Source organism: Perca flavescens, chromosome 21 (assembly GCF_004354835.1).
Source record: "Perca flavescens isolate YP-PL-M2 chromosome 21, PFLA_1.0, whole genome shotgun sequence".
Lineage (NCBI taxonomy): Eukaryota > Metazoa > Chordata > Actinopteri > Perciformes > Percidae > Perca > Perca flavescens.
The window spans coordinates 27,871,893-27,885,279 of record NC_041351.1 but is presented as its reverse complement, the minus strand read 5'-3'; the positions used below and the strand labels follow the sequence as shown (position 1 = coordinate 27,885,279).

The following is a 13,387-nucleotide window of genomic DNA, read 5'->3' as shown; positions in this document are numbered from 1 at the left end:
GGGTGCATCTCCTCAAGTCTGGAGAGGATTGCTGCAGCCATGGAGCGTGGGCCTCCAAACGCACCACCTGCTCCTGTTGTGCCCCTTCCTCCTCCCCCCACTCCATCTCCGTCCACCCGCTCCACCAGGAGCGCATCGCGCATTACTCCCGGACCAGAATCCGCCGTAGTGTCCAATCCCACCGTAGTTCAACACCACGTCTCCTTAAGTCCTCTAATATTTCCTCCTCTATGTCATCAACACATCCATGATTCATGGAAATGTACAATCTACAAAGAATGCTGCGACTTTTTGAGGACTGTACTGTAAAGTGCCTCCTGATCTATCCAAACACCTGAAGCGCATTTTTAGTAATATTTTTCTTTGTAATTATGTATGGTTTGCAAAAATGGGAACTGCTGCGTGTAGATGAGAGAAGCAAAGTGTCTGCGCGTTATGCGCATGCTACATTATGGCCAAGCATGCGCCCTTAAAATAGCATCTAAATAACGTGCTACTGACTTTAGACTAGCGCCACTGACTTTAGACCAGGTTTTTCGTGGATGTGGCGGAATCATACATGCGTCGGTGTACAAAGGCAATTGCGCTGAGTGCAAGATTCGGCCCATTGTCCCTGCTGTACACTTGGACTGGACTGAGCCAATCATATCCAACATGCTCCTCATTGATGCCTGTTGCAATACTCTACACATGGTAGTAGTGTGCAACATTTGTGTCTGGTTGGTTAATTTATCTCAGTTATTTGTAACATTATTTCCAGGCCCTTCATGGGAATTTCAAAGTTGGATGACTGAGGAAAGTGGTATTGCTGTGTGATTTTTAAATTGATAATTTTAGCTGGTTGGCCTCATGTATGTACAGGATGTAACCGAATACAAATATATACAGTAGACATTTTTAACATCAAACTAACCAAAGTGATTGTTGGATACAGATACTAGCTCTGTGTTAAACCCCTAATGTACATGTTTCCTTGGTTAACCAGCCCTCAGCCAAAGATCCGAAAAGTTCATTTTGGATGCTGCCTGATGATAAACAGAGGAGGCAATGAAGGGCAAGCTGGGATTGTTTTCAGTTTGTCCCTCGCTGAAGCGGTTGTCATGGATTCCATCCAAAAGAATCAAAATCTGCATGGATTATTTCGGACCACTCACAAAATGCTGCAGCTTGCACTAGCACCCCTCCTCACCTTGTGCCACTAGCATTGTAGTATAGAGTCTTTATCTCTCTTTACAGCCCAATCACAGAGCTTGTTTTTTTATAGCTGGTTTGCTCAATCTACTTTCTTTTATTGTTATTTTAAAGGTGCTCTAAGTGATGTGACGCGTTTTTTAGGCTACAACATGTTTTGTCACATACAGCAAATATCTCCTCATTATCCGCTAGCTGCCTGTCCCCTGAACACACTGTTAAAAAAAAGCGGTCTCTGTAGCCAGCCCAGGCTCCACAAACGGCAACAAAAACAAACTGCGCCAACCTGCCCCAAAAACCATAACAAACGGTGTTCCAGCCAATAACCGACAAGAAGGAGTTGGTTGAGTCATGAATACACATTGTGGAAGTAGCCTACGTGCTAACGCTGCTGCAGTGATTGCTCAACCAACTGCTTCTTGTCGGTTATTGGCTGGAACACTGTTTGTTATGGTTCGTGGGGCAGGTTGGACCACTTTGTTTTTGTTGCCGTTTGTGGAGCCTGGGCTGTCTTCAGAGACCGCGTTGTTTTTACAGTGTGTTCATGGGACAGGCAGCTAGCGGAAAAATGTTGTAGCCTAAAATATGCGTCACATCACTTAGAGCACCTTTAATAACTGAATCACTATATTTATGACTTAAATATTACTTTTGAATTTTATTTTCATAATTTGTATGTATTGACACATTATTACACTATTACGTACTTCTAGTACGTAATAGAAAGCAATCCTTTAACTTAATTTGTGCGTGCGTGTGTGTTTATTTGTGCAGGAGTTGCTGCGTTGTGTGTGGAGACACCTGCTTGGTGTCCTGAAGGGAGAGTCGCAGACACTCTGTTATACTTCCAGCCTTTTACACACTCTAGGATCTGTCACTGTGAGTATTATGGGGGAGATAGGGGACAGATATCTAATGGCAATTTTCAATCGTGATTTTTTTTTTTCTTTCTCGTAACTTAAAATCCAGGTCCACGTTGACTGTTACACAATACATTAAAGAACATAAGCTTGTACCAAGTAAAAATGTTGTTTTTAAGGGTAAGCACTTAAAGGGTAACTACCGTTATTTTTTCAACCTGGACCCTATTTTCCTATGTTTTTGTGTCTAAGTGACTGATGGGAACAACAATCTAAGGAGGTCAACCTTTCTGTTAAAGAGTAAGGTCCTTTATTCAAACATAAAAACATCTGCGAAATTGCGTTCGCTAAAGCCACCAGACTACATGTAAATAAACAGTAATTTTAGCATCATAAAATACACTTCATTCAAGTCGACAGAAACAAAATAAAACTATGAAAAGCCATTTTGGGTTGTCTTTCCACTTTTCAAACCATCACAACTCTAGTTTTGGTTGAAATAAACACATAGTTTACTGATTTACATGTGAAAATATGTTTGCTCTATACACACTAAAAGTATTGTCTTTTTAAATGGAGTTTGGTGGGTTTAGCGCTAGCGACTTCAGAGCAGTTTCTGCTTAATCAAAAAGGTCTTAAAGAGGTTTTAAAACCGCTGTAGGGATCCTTTCCATAATGTTTTCAGACACTAAGAATAATAAAGATTGTTGCTCCCATCAGTCACTTACACACACACAAAAACATCGGAAAATAGGGTCCAGGTTGACAAAAAACGAAATTACCCTTTAAAGGGCTGCACACCTCCAACTCTTCAGCGAGCTAACTATCTTCTTTTACTGTTTGTCTGTCTGCACTGGAAACTGATAAACCAGCTGCTCCTCTGTTTCTTAAAGTAGCTGCTCAGTTACAAACGACAAACAATGAATATACCAACTATCTATGTCCTTACATTAGAAACTATTTCATGCGTGTACATATTTGTGTGTATGTAGGTGCTGTGTTGTGTGGACAAGCAGGGTATCCTGTCATGGCCTAACCCCAGTCCAGAGACTGTGCTGTTCTTCAGTGGACGAGTGGAGCCACCTCACAACAGCCAGGATGATCTTCGAGACGACTTGTCTGTCAGCTCCTACTGCCGAATGGAGACAGATGACGACAGGGATGAGGTGTGTGTGTTTGTGTGTTCTCTTATACAGTGTAGCAGCCTGATGATGTTATTTTGTAGTCAAGAGTCCTTTACCTGATAATGCACAGTATTGTATCCATCCCTGACTCCTCGTGACTCTTGCACAGGCCCAGGAGGCGGAGGCTCTGCTCTGTCTACCAGCAGAACCCCGTCTGGGGGACGGGCCGGAGCCCAGTGAGACGTCCCATGACACTGCTCGTTCGTCTGACACATTCCGGCTGCGGCGCACCTGCCAGCCTGCACACACTCGCACCAAACACCACTCGGGATCCAACGTGAGTTTCAGCCATGACGTTGAGGGGGGCGAGGATGACCAGGCTCAGGTAACGACTGGAACTGAAACCTGTCAACTGTATGAATTAGTTATAAAAAAAAAAGTTCAAATTAAAGCCTTATTTGACTTCACGATCTCTGCTGTGTTGTGATGTTGTTTTCTTTGTGTCATTTCTGTCCCATATGTCTCCAGGACTTTGCAATGGGCTGCCCGGAGGCGGAGGCTGATGACTTTGTGTGCGACTACCACCTGGAGATGCTGAGCCTGTCGCAGGACCAGCAGAACCCAGCCAGCATCCAGTTCGACGACCTCTCTTGGCAGTGCCACCTGCCGTCCCTCAAGCCGCTGGGCCTCAACATCATGCTGAACCTCTGCAACGCCAGCGTCACCCAGCAGCTCTGCCGCTTCTCTGACCACCTGTCCAACCTGGCTCTGCAAGAGAGCCATGGCACCGTGCTGCCCGTCTGCGTCCCCTGGGGGCTCTGTGAGCTCTCCAGGCTCATAGGTGAGCATGCAATGATGGTGTTTTTTTAGGGCTGCTTTTGCATCTAGTTAATGTAGAGCAAGCGTTTTATACCATGGCCTGGTTTTCCCCCTTAAGCCCCTTTCACACAAGCTTTGCAAACCTGAAATTATTTAGACATTACCCGGCAGAGCTGTATGTGAAAAACATCCAAATCAGTCCAATTGGATATCAAATGGTCTTTACTCTGTCAGCTCCCTTGTACAAAGTCAGTGTTATCTCTGATTGAGCCAAATTAACAACAGCAAGCGAGTGGGAGTGTTGATGACGTTTCAATTGGCGCGCGCAAACCCAGAACAAAAACAAACATCCGAGGGTGAAGAAGGAGGGGGATTTACACGAATACGCCAGTTAAAATGTTTTACTGGAGAGAGGACAACATTCAGGAACTTCTGTCGGTAAGGGCCGAGGCCCAAATGGTCAGACAAATTCCTGGAACGGCAAGAGACTTGGTTGTTTATGACCAAATTATGAGCCGGCTCCATGACGCAGTTTGTTGTTTGCGGCACGCTCTGAGAACTGAGTCCTATTTCAAGTAAACTGACAATGTGAATACAAAAAGAAGTCCCTTTTTTGTTGGACCACTTTTTGGTCAACTTTAAAGGTGCATATTGTGTGTAATACTGGCAGCTAGCGGTTAAAATAGTTACTGCACTACCAATTCAAAATACTGGAGAGTTGTCTCCCCCGCCCCCTCCTGCCCAGACTCGAAGTTCACGGAGGTTGCCAGGCTGAGACCGCAGTATTCACAACAATGTTGCTAGACGCTTTTCTCACATAGCCAGTTATTACTCCACAGCACAGGGGAGTAGCTAACGTTAGATGCTAGTCTCACATAGCCAGACATTACTCCACAGCACAGGGGAGTAGCTAACGTTAGATGCTAGTCTCACATACCCAGACATTACTCCACAGCACAGCGCAGTAGCTAACGTTAGATGCTAGTCTCACATAGCCAGACATTACTCCACAGCACAGCGCAGTAGCTAACGTTACATGCTGGCTATATTGTCATAAAAGGCCGTGCTCACGCGGAGCTCTGTAACCAACTGACAGACACACTTTTTTGGCTTAAAATTACAGTATGAACCGCTAAAAACACAACAACCTCACTGTCCTCTCCACACGCCAGTCAGGCACACTTCCTCGGCTTAGAATTACAATATGAAACGCTAAAAATACCACTACCTTGCCGACGGAACACACTTCATTGGCTTAGAATTACGGCAACAATCGCTAAACACACTGCAAACTCACAGTCCTCTCTTTCCGATTTACAGCCCCCCTCTCGTGGCTTAAAATAACTCACCGTTGTCGGCTCGAGCCGCTGAACTACACGTTGTAAACAGCCATGGGCTGCTTGCCTGGTCCTGCGGCAACGTTAACAGTTAGCAGGGTTAGCATGGCGCCGTTAGCCAGGACCAGTCGGGATCACTTTACTGGCGATATGTCAATTGTTTTTGCGAGTAACCAACTCGGGTACTCTAGCTATATAATTCAATGTGAGTACACAAATGTTGAAATGACAAAAAATGCCCATCCCTAGTAGCCGTGATAAATTCGCCTGAAGCTAATGCTTACCTGTTCAGGAGGAAATAAGCCAACTCTGCGTCCTTTTGGGATCTAAGTTGTCTCCATCTTTCAAATACATCTCCAATATTTACCAGGGGGTTGTTACGTCTCTGGTCACGCAACTGTTAGAAATACGGCGTTTTCTTTTTTTATGTCATGTAGAATCTATCTCCGTTGATCCTGTTCGTTTGTTTGCTGCTTTCATGGCTGTACTACCGTTACAGCTGTAGCGCACTGGGTTTACGTTTTTACAGGTATATCTGGCAACCCGGCCTGCCTGTCAAACTGGGCCGTTGATAACAACACACAGATCAAAACATAAACATAAATTCCGTCACGGAATGTAAATTTCAAAAAGAAAAAATACTGGCATTGGCATTGTTGTCAGAAAAGATAGTATTTCAGTTTAACATGTTTCCTTAATATCTGATGAGGCATTGGTGTCATTTTTGGATTTATTACAGTACAAATATTACATATTGGACATTTAAGAGGACTGAGTTTGGTTTGTTTAAAGAGGACTGTATCCGAGAAGAAAGTCCTATCCATAGAGTAAATGTCTGAGCACTATGAGCAAAGATCTACCCCTATATGGTTTTAATGAGTAAGTAAGAGTAAGCCCACAAGCTGTTGCATTGTTGTACTGGAATGGGAGTATTTCACCTGGCAAAATGGCAAGAGAACCATTATTCTTTTTTGAAGTCACTTGGGAGCAAAAATTTCTTCTCTGATCAGAAAGGTAATAAATGAAAGGGCTTTCCTTGATGTAAAACCTGTTAATTGTGGTAAACAGATTATTGTTCAGTGGTATTATTGACTGATAAGAGCCTAACTAATAGAATATAATTCTAATAAAAGTCCAACTAAAATGGATGTACATCCTTAAAAATGTTTTATATCAACTAAACTTTAGTGTGTGTGTGTGTGTGTGTGTGTATGTGTCTCAGGGTTCACTCCTGGTGCGAGGGAGCTGTTTAAACAGGAGAACCACTTGGCTCTATACCAACTGCCATCTGGAGAAAAGACAAAGGAGTTCACTTCCCGCCGCCTTCATTACTTCACCAAACGCCAGCCTCCCATCTCCCACCTAATCTCTCTGCTTGTTCGAGACTCTTCCTCCAGTGAGTCCACACACACACACACTTCCATCTACCCAGGTTTCTGTCCCACTAGTCTGGTTTGTTTGATTTAGTTTTTTAATGAAATGATAAAAGCTAACCCTGATTTTCCCCCGGGCACGTCTGTGCTGCGTTCCGGCTGCGCCACGCACCGTACCACACCTGGAGCGTCTCAGAAGCGGAGCACCTTGCCTGCCCGACCTGCAGATTTTATTGTCTCTACAAGTACTTGAAAAAACAATCACATGTTTATTAACTAGTATCTATCTTCTAGGGATGTCCCTATCACAGTATACAGGGATCGGCATTCACCCCAGTTACCTTACCCCAATCGTGTACATTGGCTTGTAATGGTCGCTGCCTTTAGTCACACACACCCTGCTCCACAAACACACCGCCAGACTGCCTTGATGCCGGCACTTTCAAACCAAGATGGGCACGGCCACTCACCAGTGTGTGTTCAGAGTCTCTGTTGCTGTCTCGTAGCTTGCCAACCCTTGGCAACAATTTAAAAAGTCTGTCTTTCTTAGTCACCCGTTTTTTTACAGAAGCGGATTATGGTAATTCCCCACACTTCTTCTGTGATTCCACCAGGAAACCACGCTTTCAGGCCGTTATTCCCTGGAGCCGACATCGGTAAACACAAGAAGAAAATCAAAGATTGACTTTTAAGTGCAAGAGGCGTCACTAAGTTTAGTTTTCGCTGTCCAGCGGGGAACTTGAAACTGTTTATTCTTTGGTTGGGGGTTTGCTGGGATCCTAAAGAGAACTGTTTTGGTGTTGAGAGAAAAGACTAAAGTTAAATCTCTTAAGCTTAAGACATATTTTAGTTACTTTGCTTATCTTGTTATTTTTGTAAACAAAACACGGTGTGCAGCTCTATTATCTGAGCAAATACAGATACTATAGAGACTGATCGGGACATCCCTACTACCTTCTACTCTAAGCACTCCTGTAATTAAACTCCATGCCTTCTCCTTTCAGGCGTTGTCCTTATAAAAAGCATCTGTGATGTCTATTATGTTTTTCACCTCTAAGATGAATCTTTCGACGTCCGTGGTGTTGTAGAGGAGACGTATGCGATGCTGGGGAATGTGTTTTGGATAAAGTCGCTTGTTTAACTTCCTGCCCGACTGGCCGAAACACCCCGCGGCTCGCGTGAAAATAGATCTGGCGCGTATCTTTAGCGCTTCTGGGACGTGCCGTGGCACGGCTGGTGGAATATCAAGCCTTGACTTGAATGGCCACTAATGGTCGCGGGGGTTGCGGCGCCTCTGGAACACAGCGCAGACACGCCTGGTGGAAAATAGCTGTAAGCCCTTTTTTACTTAAATGTATTTGTTGCATTTTACTGTGTTAATTGTCCTTTCCCTTTATCTTCCCTTGGCCCAAATAGCAGAGTAAGTTAAAAGAGAATTTGTTTTTTTTGTTTTATTGCTAGTGTTATTCACTGTGTGTCATGACCTCCGACCTTTCTGTTGCAGATAACGTCCAGATGCTGTCGCACGGCTCGGCCGACCTTATCCTGGAGTCCTGCACTGACTTCTGGGATGGAACTGATATCTATCCCCTCTCAGGCTCAGACAGGTGCAGTATCATTCACACTGATCATTCTCACTTTGCTGTAAATCTTAAGTCAAGCTTAAAGTATAAAAAAAAGAGTTCACAATATTAATCAAAAGCCGATATCATCATTGTTCCCGATATCATTTCTAGCAGTCTTTCCAATCTTTCGCCTATTGTTTGTTTAACCCGTCCCCTTGCCTGTTACAGAAAGAAGGTTCTGGACTTCTACCAGCGTGCCTGTCTGTCAGGTTACTGCTCTGCATTTGCCTATAAGCCCATGCAGGTATCCTTGTCCAGCCAACTGAATGGGAAGTGTGTGGAGCTGACCTGTGGTCCCTGCCTCTTCTCTGGAGTGGAGCTGCCCTCCACCACCCCCATCAAACACAACTCCTGCAGGAACAGCTGGAGCTCCGACGGTACGACTTACTGACCAGGGCTCCAGACTGCAACCAAATGGCCTTATTTGCAACCAAAATTTGAGAGTGTGCGACTGATCCACTGGTGTGCGACCAGTGGATTTTGTAAAATTAGTATAGAAAAAAAACATTATTCAGGAACCAGTATCGAAGTCACAGTGTTGGTATCGGTACCGGTATTGAATATGTACTGTATAGCCAGCCCTAGAAGGACGTATAGTTAAAGTAATGATACAACTTTTTTCTCATTCTGTTTTCCTTCCGATGTCTTTCCCCTTCACGTCTACAGAGGGTATAGGTGAGGGTGTGGAGCGCGACGACTGTGTTCAGGCCCTCAGTGGGCAGATCTTCATGGGCATGGTATCGTCCCAGTTCCAGGCGAGGCTGGACACCGTCCGGCTCATCGATGCCCTCGTCACCGCCTGTATCCGGTTCGTTTACTTTTCCATGGAGGACGAGCTCCGCAGCAAGGTGAAGACTCATGAGCTTGAATGAACATTCGATAGTACAGTATCTAGTTGGTTACGGTGGCGCCGGCAGCCATCTAATGCGTAACAATGCCTAAATGCGCCCAGGAGCAGCAGCCAACAGCAGCTCTGTTCTCCTCTCTGCTCTGTTCACAGTGATAGTTTTTTCCATTAAATATACATTATTTCACAAACAACCCATCCACTTTTAATCAGAATGTTCATTTTTATGACTTGATCCGTAGATAAACTGGTTGCTGAGTATCCCTAAACACACGGACGGAGCTAGCATGTTGTTTGAATATCTCTCTCTCTCTCTCTCTCTCTCTCTCTCTCTCTCTCTCTCTCTCTCTCTCTCTCTCTCTCTCTCTCTCTCTTACTAAACGCTATATTTTCACAATCTGGTCATTATGATAAAAGTATGCTAGAAGCACACTCTCATACACATTAAATATTATAAGAACAACTGATTTCTGGCGCAGTGAACCTTTTTAACGGGCTGGGCGGTTTTTGTGCGTACTATGAAATTGATGAATTAGTTTGGCCAAAATGAGTATGATGATGTAAAAATCATTGATGGCACATATTAGGAAAAAATAAATAAATTAAAAATGTGTGCATGAAGAAAATACACAAAAGATATAAGATGTGTTGAAAAAAATCAATACAAAATGTCACAAGCAGTGTACTGCACATCAGAAGAAAAGTGCTTGAGTGAAATGGCTACTTTTGTGTCTATGCAGGTTTTTGCAGAGAAGATGGGTTTAGAGACAGGCTGGAACTGTCACATCTCTTTGACTCCAAACGGAGACAGTCCTTGTGATGGAGCTCCATCCAGCCCCGGTCACGGCTCCCTGCATGAAGGTAGGTACCACACCTATTTGTACAAACTCAGCTTAATATTCTTTTTGTTAAATTTACTTTAGGGATGCACTACATGTCTTTTCTACTGACTGCAGGCTTGATTTGTACATCAGTATGGATTGTTTATATTTTGTGTGGTCTCAGGACTTAAATGCTTAAAGGGAACCTCCACCGATTTTACACATCAAAGTGTGTTTACTGGTGCGGGGGAGTACTACTGCATACATGAAGAGAAAAAAAAGTAAAGCCTTTTGCGAAGACTACAAGTTTGAAAATTGAAAAAATGTAGGGGTTTACCAGACCTGTAGCTCGCTCCTCATCACAGCTCGAGGCTGCTGCTAGCATAACGCACCCAAATCTCAGAACCAACTGTAGGCAGGTGAATTGCATTGTAGGTAATGTAGGCACTAGGTTATGACAACAAAGAAGCATGTGTGGAATAAAAACAGTTCTCTGGTTCATCTGCATTCATTTTGATCCTTTTTTAAAAGTATGACAGTCTTATAGGAGTGCAATGCTCTCAGTGGAGTAGTCTTTTAAAGTCTTGTGCTTATTAATAATAGTCTCGCTTTGCCAGACCATCCACATGTTGCGGAGCGGAGGAGGGTCTGGTTAGTCGCTTACAGCATTCCTGGATGGGAGGAAAACGTGCTTTGGTTTATTGGCATTTCTTTAAACCAATCACAGTCGTCATGGGCGGCGCTAAGCTCCCAAAGGAGCCACTGCAAAATAGTCATGCAACAGAAAACTCAGATTGGACAGATATGGCGTTTTTCCATTACATGGTACCTGCTCAACTCGCCTCGACTCTACTCGCCTTGACTCGACTCAACGCACTGTGCGTCCCTTTTCCATTGCAGATTTTAGTACCGCCTCAGCTTGGCTGGTCGTCATAGCGACTGCCGTGGGCGTGGCTTGGTAGCGTTGCATTTCCCCCGACTCATTTCCTGGTTCTCCTTCTCCGTAAACAACATGAAATCAACAAGATAGTTAACTTTTCCTGCTCCAGATTTCCCACCGTGGTCAGAAAGAACAGGGGAGACACTTTGTTTCTCTCACTATATGACTCTAGAGTCACTACTCGCTCCGGAGCTAATCACCGTCACTCTCTCACTGATCCCTCGCTCACCAGCTCCCCACACACACACGGCGACTCGACACACACACCAGCGCGCAAGTATAACCATCAGGCCACTTGTATGCTACGGAGAAAGCTTGGCGTGGAGCCTCCGGCAGCAAAAAACCACCGCTGGCTAAACTATTTAAAAATGCCGTCTGTCGCTAGCAATGCAGTGATCAGTGACGATTCTTTCCGACCAATCTGTAGTCTGCAAGGTTTCACGTCACCTTTTCGGCTTCCTCTCAGCTCGCTTGGAACCTCGACTGAGGAGGTACTAAAAAAAGTACCTGTTAGCAGGTACCAGGGACTTTTTTTCGTAATGGAAAACCAAAAAAGGCGAGTAGAGGCGAGGGGAATAGGTACCATGTAATGGAAAAGCGTCACTAGTCTAGCTAGCTGTCTGGATTTACCCTGCAGAAATCTGCGGAGCGGTTAACCATAGTCCTCAGAAATCCACTGGAGTTTAGAATGCCAACACAAAGAGAGCGGGAGGTAATGGACATCGGTGAAAAGACATGCATCCAGCCGAATTTCCTGCGGCACCGGAGCAATCCCAGAAGTGGAACGTCGAGGATATCGACAAATTAATACATGCTTATTATGTGCATCTGTAGGATAGAGTATGGTAAAATACTGGTGCATTTGCAGATGCTCTTCAATACACCTATAAATACCAGTAATCAGTATCAGTGGAGAGTTTTCAAACCCACATCTTCTCAAATCATGACATTTGAAATGTCAGATGTAGCAGAGACTGGAGCCAAAAGAAAAATCCAAATCCCCTCCATGTTTGCTAAGCCTCTGGGTTGTTTTAATTAGACTTCCTAATTATGTACGGTGCGTGTTTCAGTCAAAAACACGTTCCTTAAATTAAGGCTCAACAAGTGAACCCTGTGAAAGCTAGTTCTATAATGTGTGAGTGTTTGAGAGTCTCTCTTCATATGTGATCCAGATTCCCGGGATGAAGCCGAAGGCCCACTGCTGCCAGAGGAGGAAGCCCACTCTGACCTGGCCAGTTTCCAGCCCACAGACAGCGACGTGCCCAGCTTTCTGGAGGACTGCAACAGGGTAATTTTAATAAAAGGGTATTAAGGGTATTTATTGAAACCAATGAAACTACTGTTCAGTTCTCTTTACAAAAGAGGAAGGATCACTATCTGTTTGACGTCAACCCCTACATTACAGACAGATTTCTCTGTCCTTTGCTTTCTGAACCAGCAGGAGATGATGTATTGCTTTAAGTGGATTATTTGTACTAGTAAAGTACCCGTTCAAAATGAGTGCTTGGCCTGTGGTATTGCTGCTTGTAGCTTACTCCAAATCCATTGTAGCCCAAAATTACTTATAGAAGGACCCCAAAGCACTTGATATGCAACCACACTGTGTTGCCTACTGCTGACTTACAGTGTACTTCTAATTCAGAGGAAAACATTGTACTACTAAATATCACAATTAAAATGTGGAGTAATCGCAGACATTTGCCGTATTGACTCATGGCGCTGCGCCATGTGCCACTTATCTGGCCCGTTATGACAAAATCTGCGTTAATCAACCACCAGAACCGGACCGAGCAGAGACAAACTCTCACTCACAAAGAAGGAGTGAGAATGATCGGAGTGAAATTAAGTTGGGCTTTTATTGTCAAGGGTAGACTGCTTTTTTTTATTGAGTTTCCTCTTAGCAAAATTTAAGCTGTGCTTTTATCATGAAGAGTAGCAAGAGCCAGTTATGGCAGCGCTTTTTTTTCTCAAAATATTTCCTCAACCTTTAATGTTTGGTTGTTTAGTTCAATTTACAGTTTATTAATATCCGATATCCAACGCTATCCAAACTGCTCCAAATTCCAAACCCCAAAGTTCATTGGGTACCCAGGTAACCAACTTTGAAGTAGATCGGATGAACAGTTATGAGATATTTCAAAGACAGACGCACATACTCATGCATGCACAGACATACAGAGATTCCCTGATTTATTAGAAAGATGCACTGCTGATATTTCGTCTAATAAATAACTCAAATTATTGACATTTAGTCCAAACATGTTTTTTTTTTTTTTTTTTCTATTTCAATTTCCAATTTTTGACTGTTCCTGTTTTTCTGTCCCTGCTCTTTCTTAGGCCAAGCTACCTCGTGGCATTCACCAGGTTCGTCCTCATCTGAAGAACATTGATAATGTGCCTCTTTTGGTGCCACTCTTCACTGACTGCACCCCTGACAGTGAGTTTTTTTT

General features: G+C 43.9%; 1 protein-coding gene across 4 annotated transcripts in view; it reads left to right on the top strand.

Moving 5' to 3' along the window:
• tmem94 (transmembrane protein 94) overlaps nt 1–13,387 on the top strand; it is a 56,063-nt gene that overhangs the window by 30,182 nt on the left and 12,494 nt on the right. For all 4 annotated transcript variants that reach the window (XM_028567563.1, XM_028567565.1, XM_028567561.1 and 1 more), the window contains 11 exons: nt 1,966–2,070; nt 3,044–3,217; nt 3,345–3,560; nt 3,704–4,016; nt 6,554–6,727; nt 8,209–8,311; nt 8,498–8,706; nt 8,996–9,177; nt 9,917–10,037; nt 12,110–12,225; nt 13,275–13,374. In XM_028567563.1, coding sequence (XP_028423364.1) covers nt 1,966–2,070; nt 3,044–3,217; nt 3,345–3,560; nt 3,704–4,016; nt 6,554–6,727; nt 8,209–8,311; nt 8,498–8,706; nt 8,996–9,177; nt 9,917–10,037; nt 12,110–12,225; nt 13,275–13,374 — 1,813 coding nt within the window. The remainder of the gene's footprint in view (nt 1–1,965; nt 2,071–3,043; nt 3,218–3,344; nt 3,561–3,703; nt 4,017–6,553; nt 6,728–8,208; nt 8,312–8,497; nt 8,707–8,995; nt 9,178–9,916; nt 10,038–12,109; nt 12,226–13,274; nt 13,375–13,387) is intronic.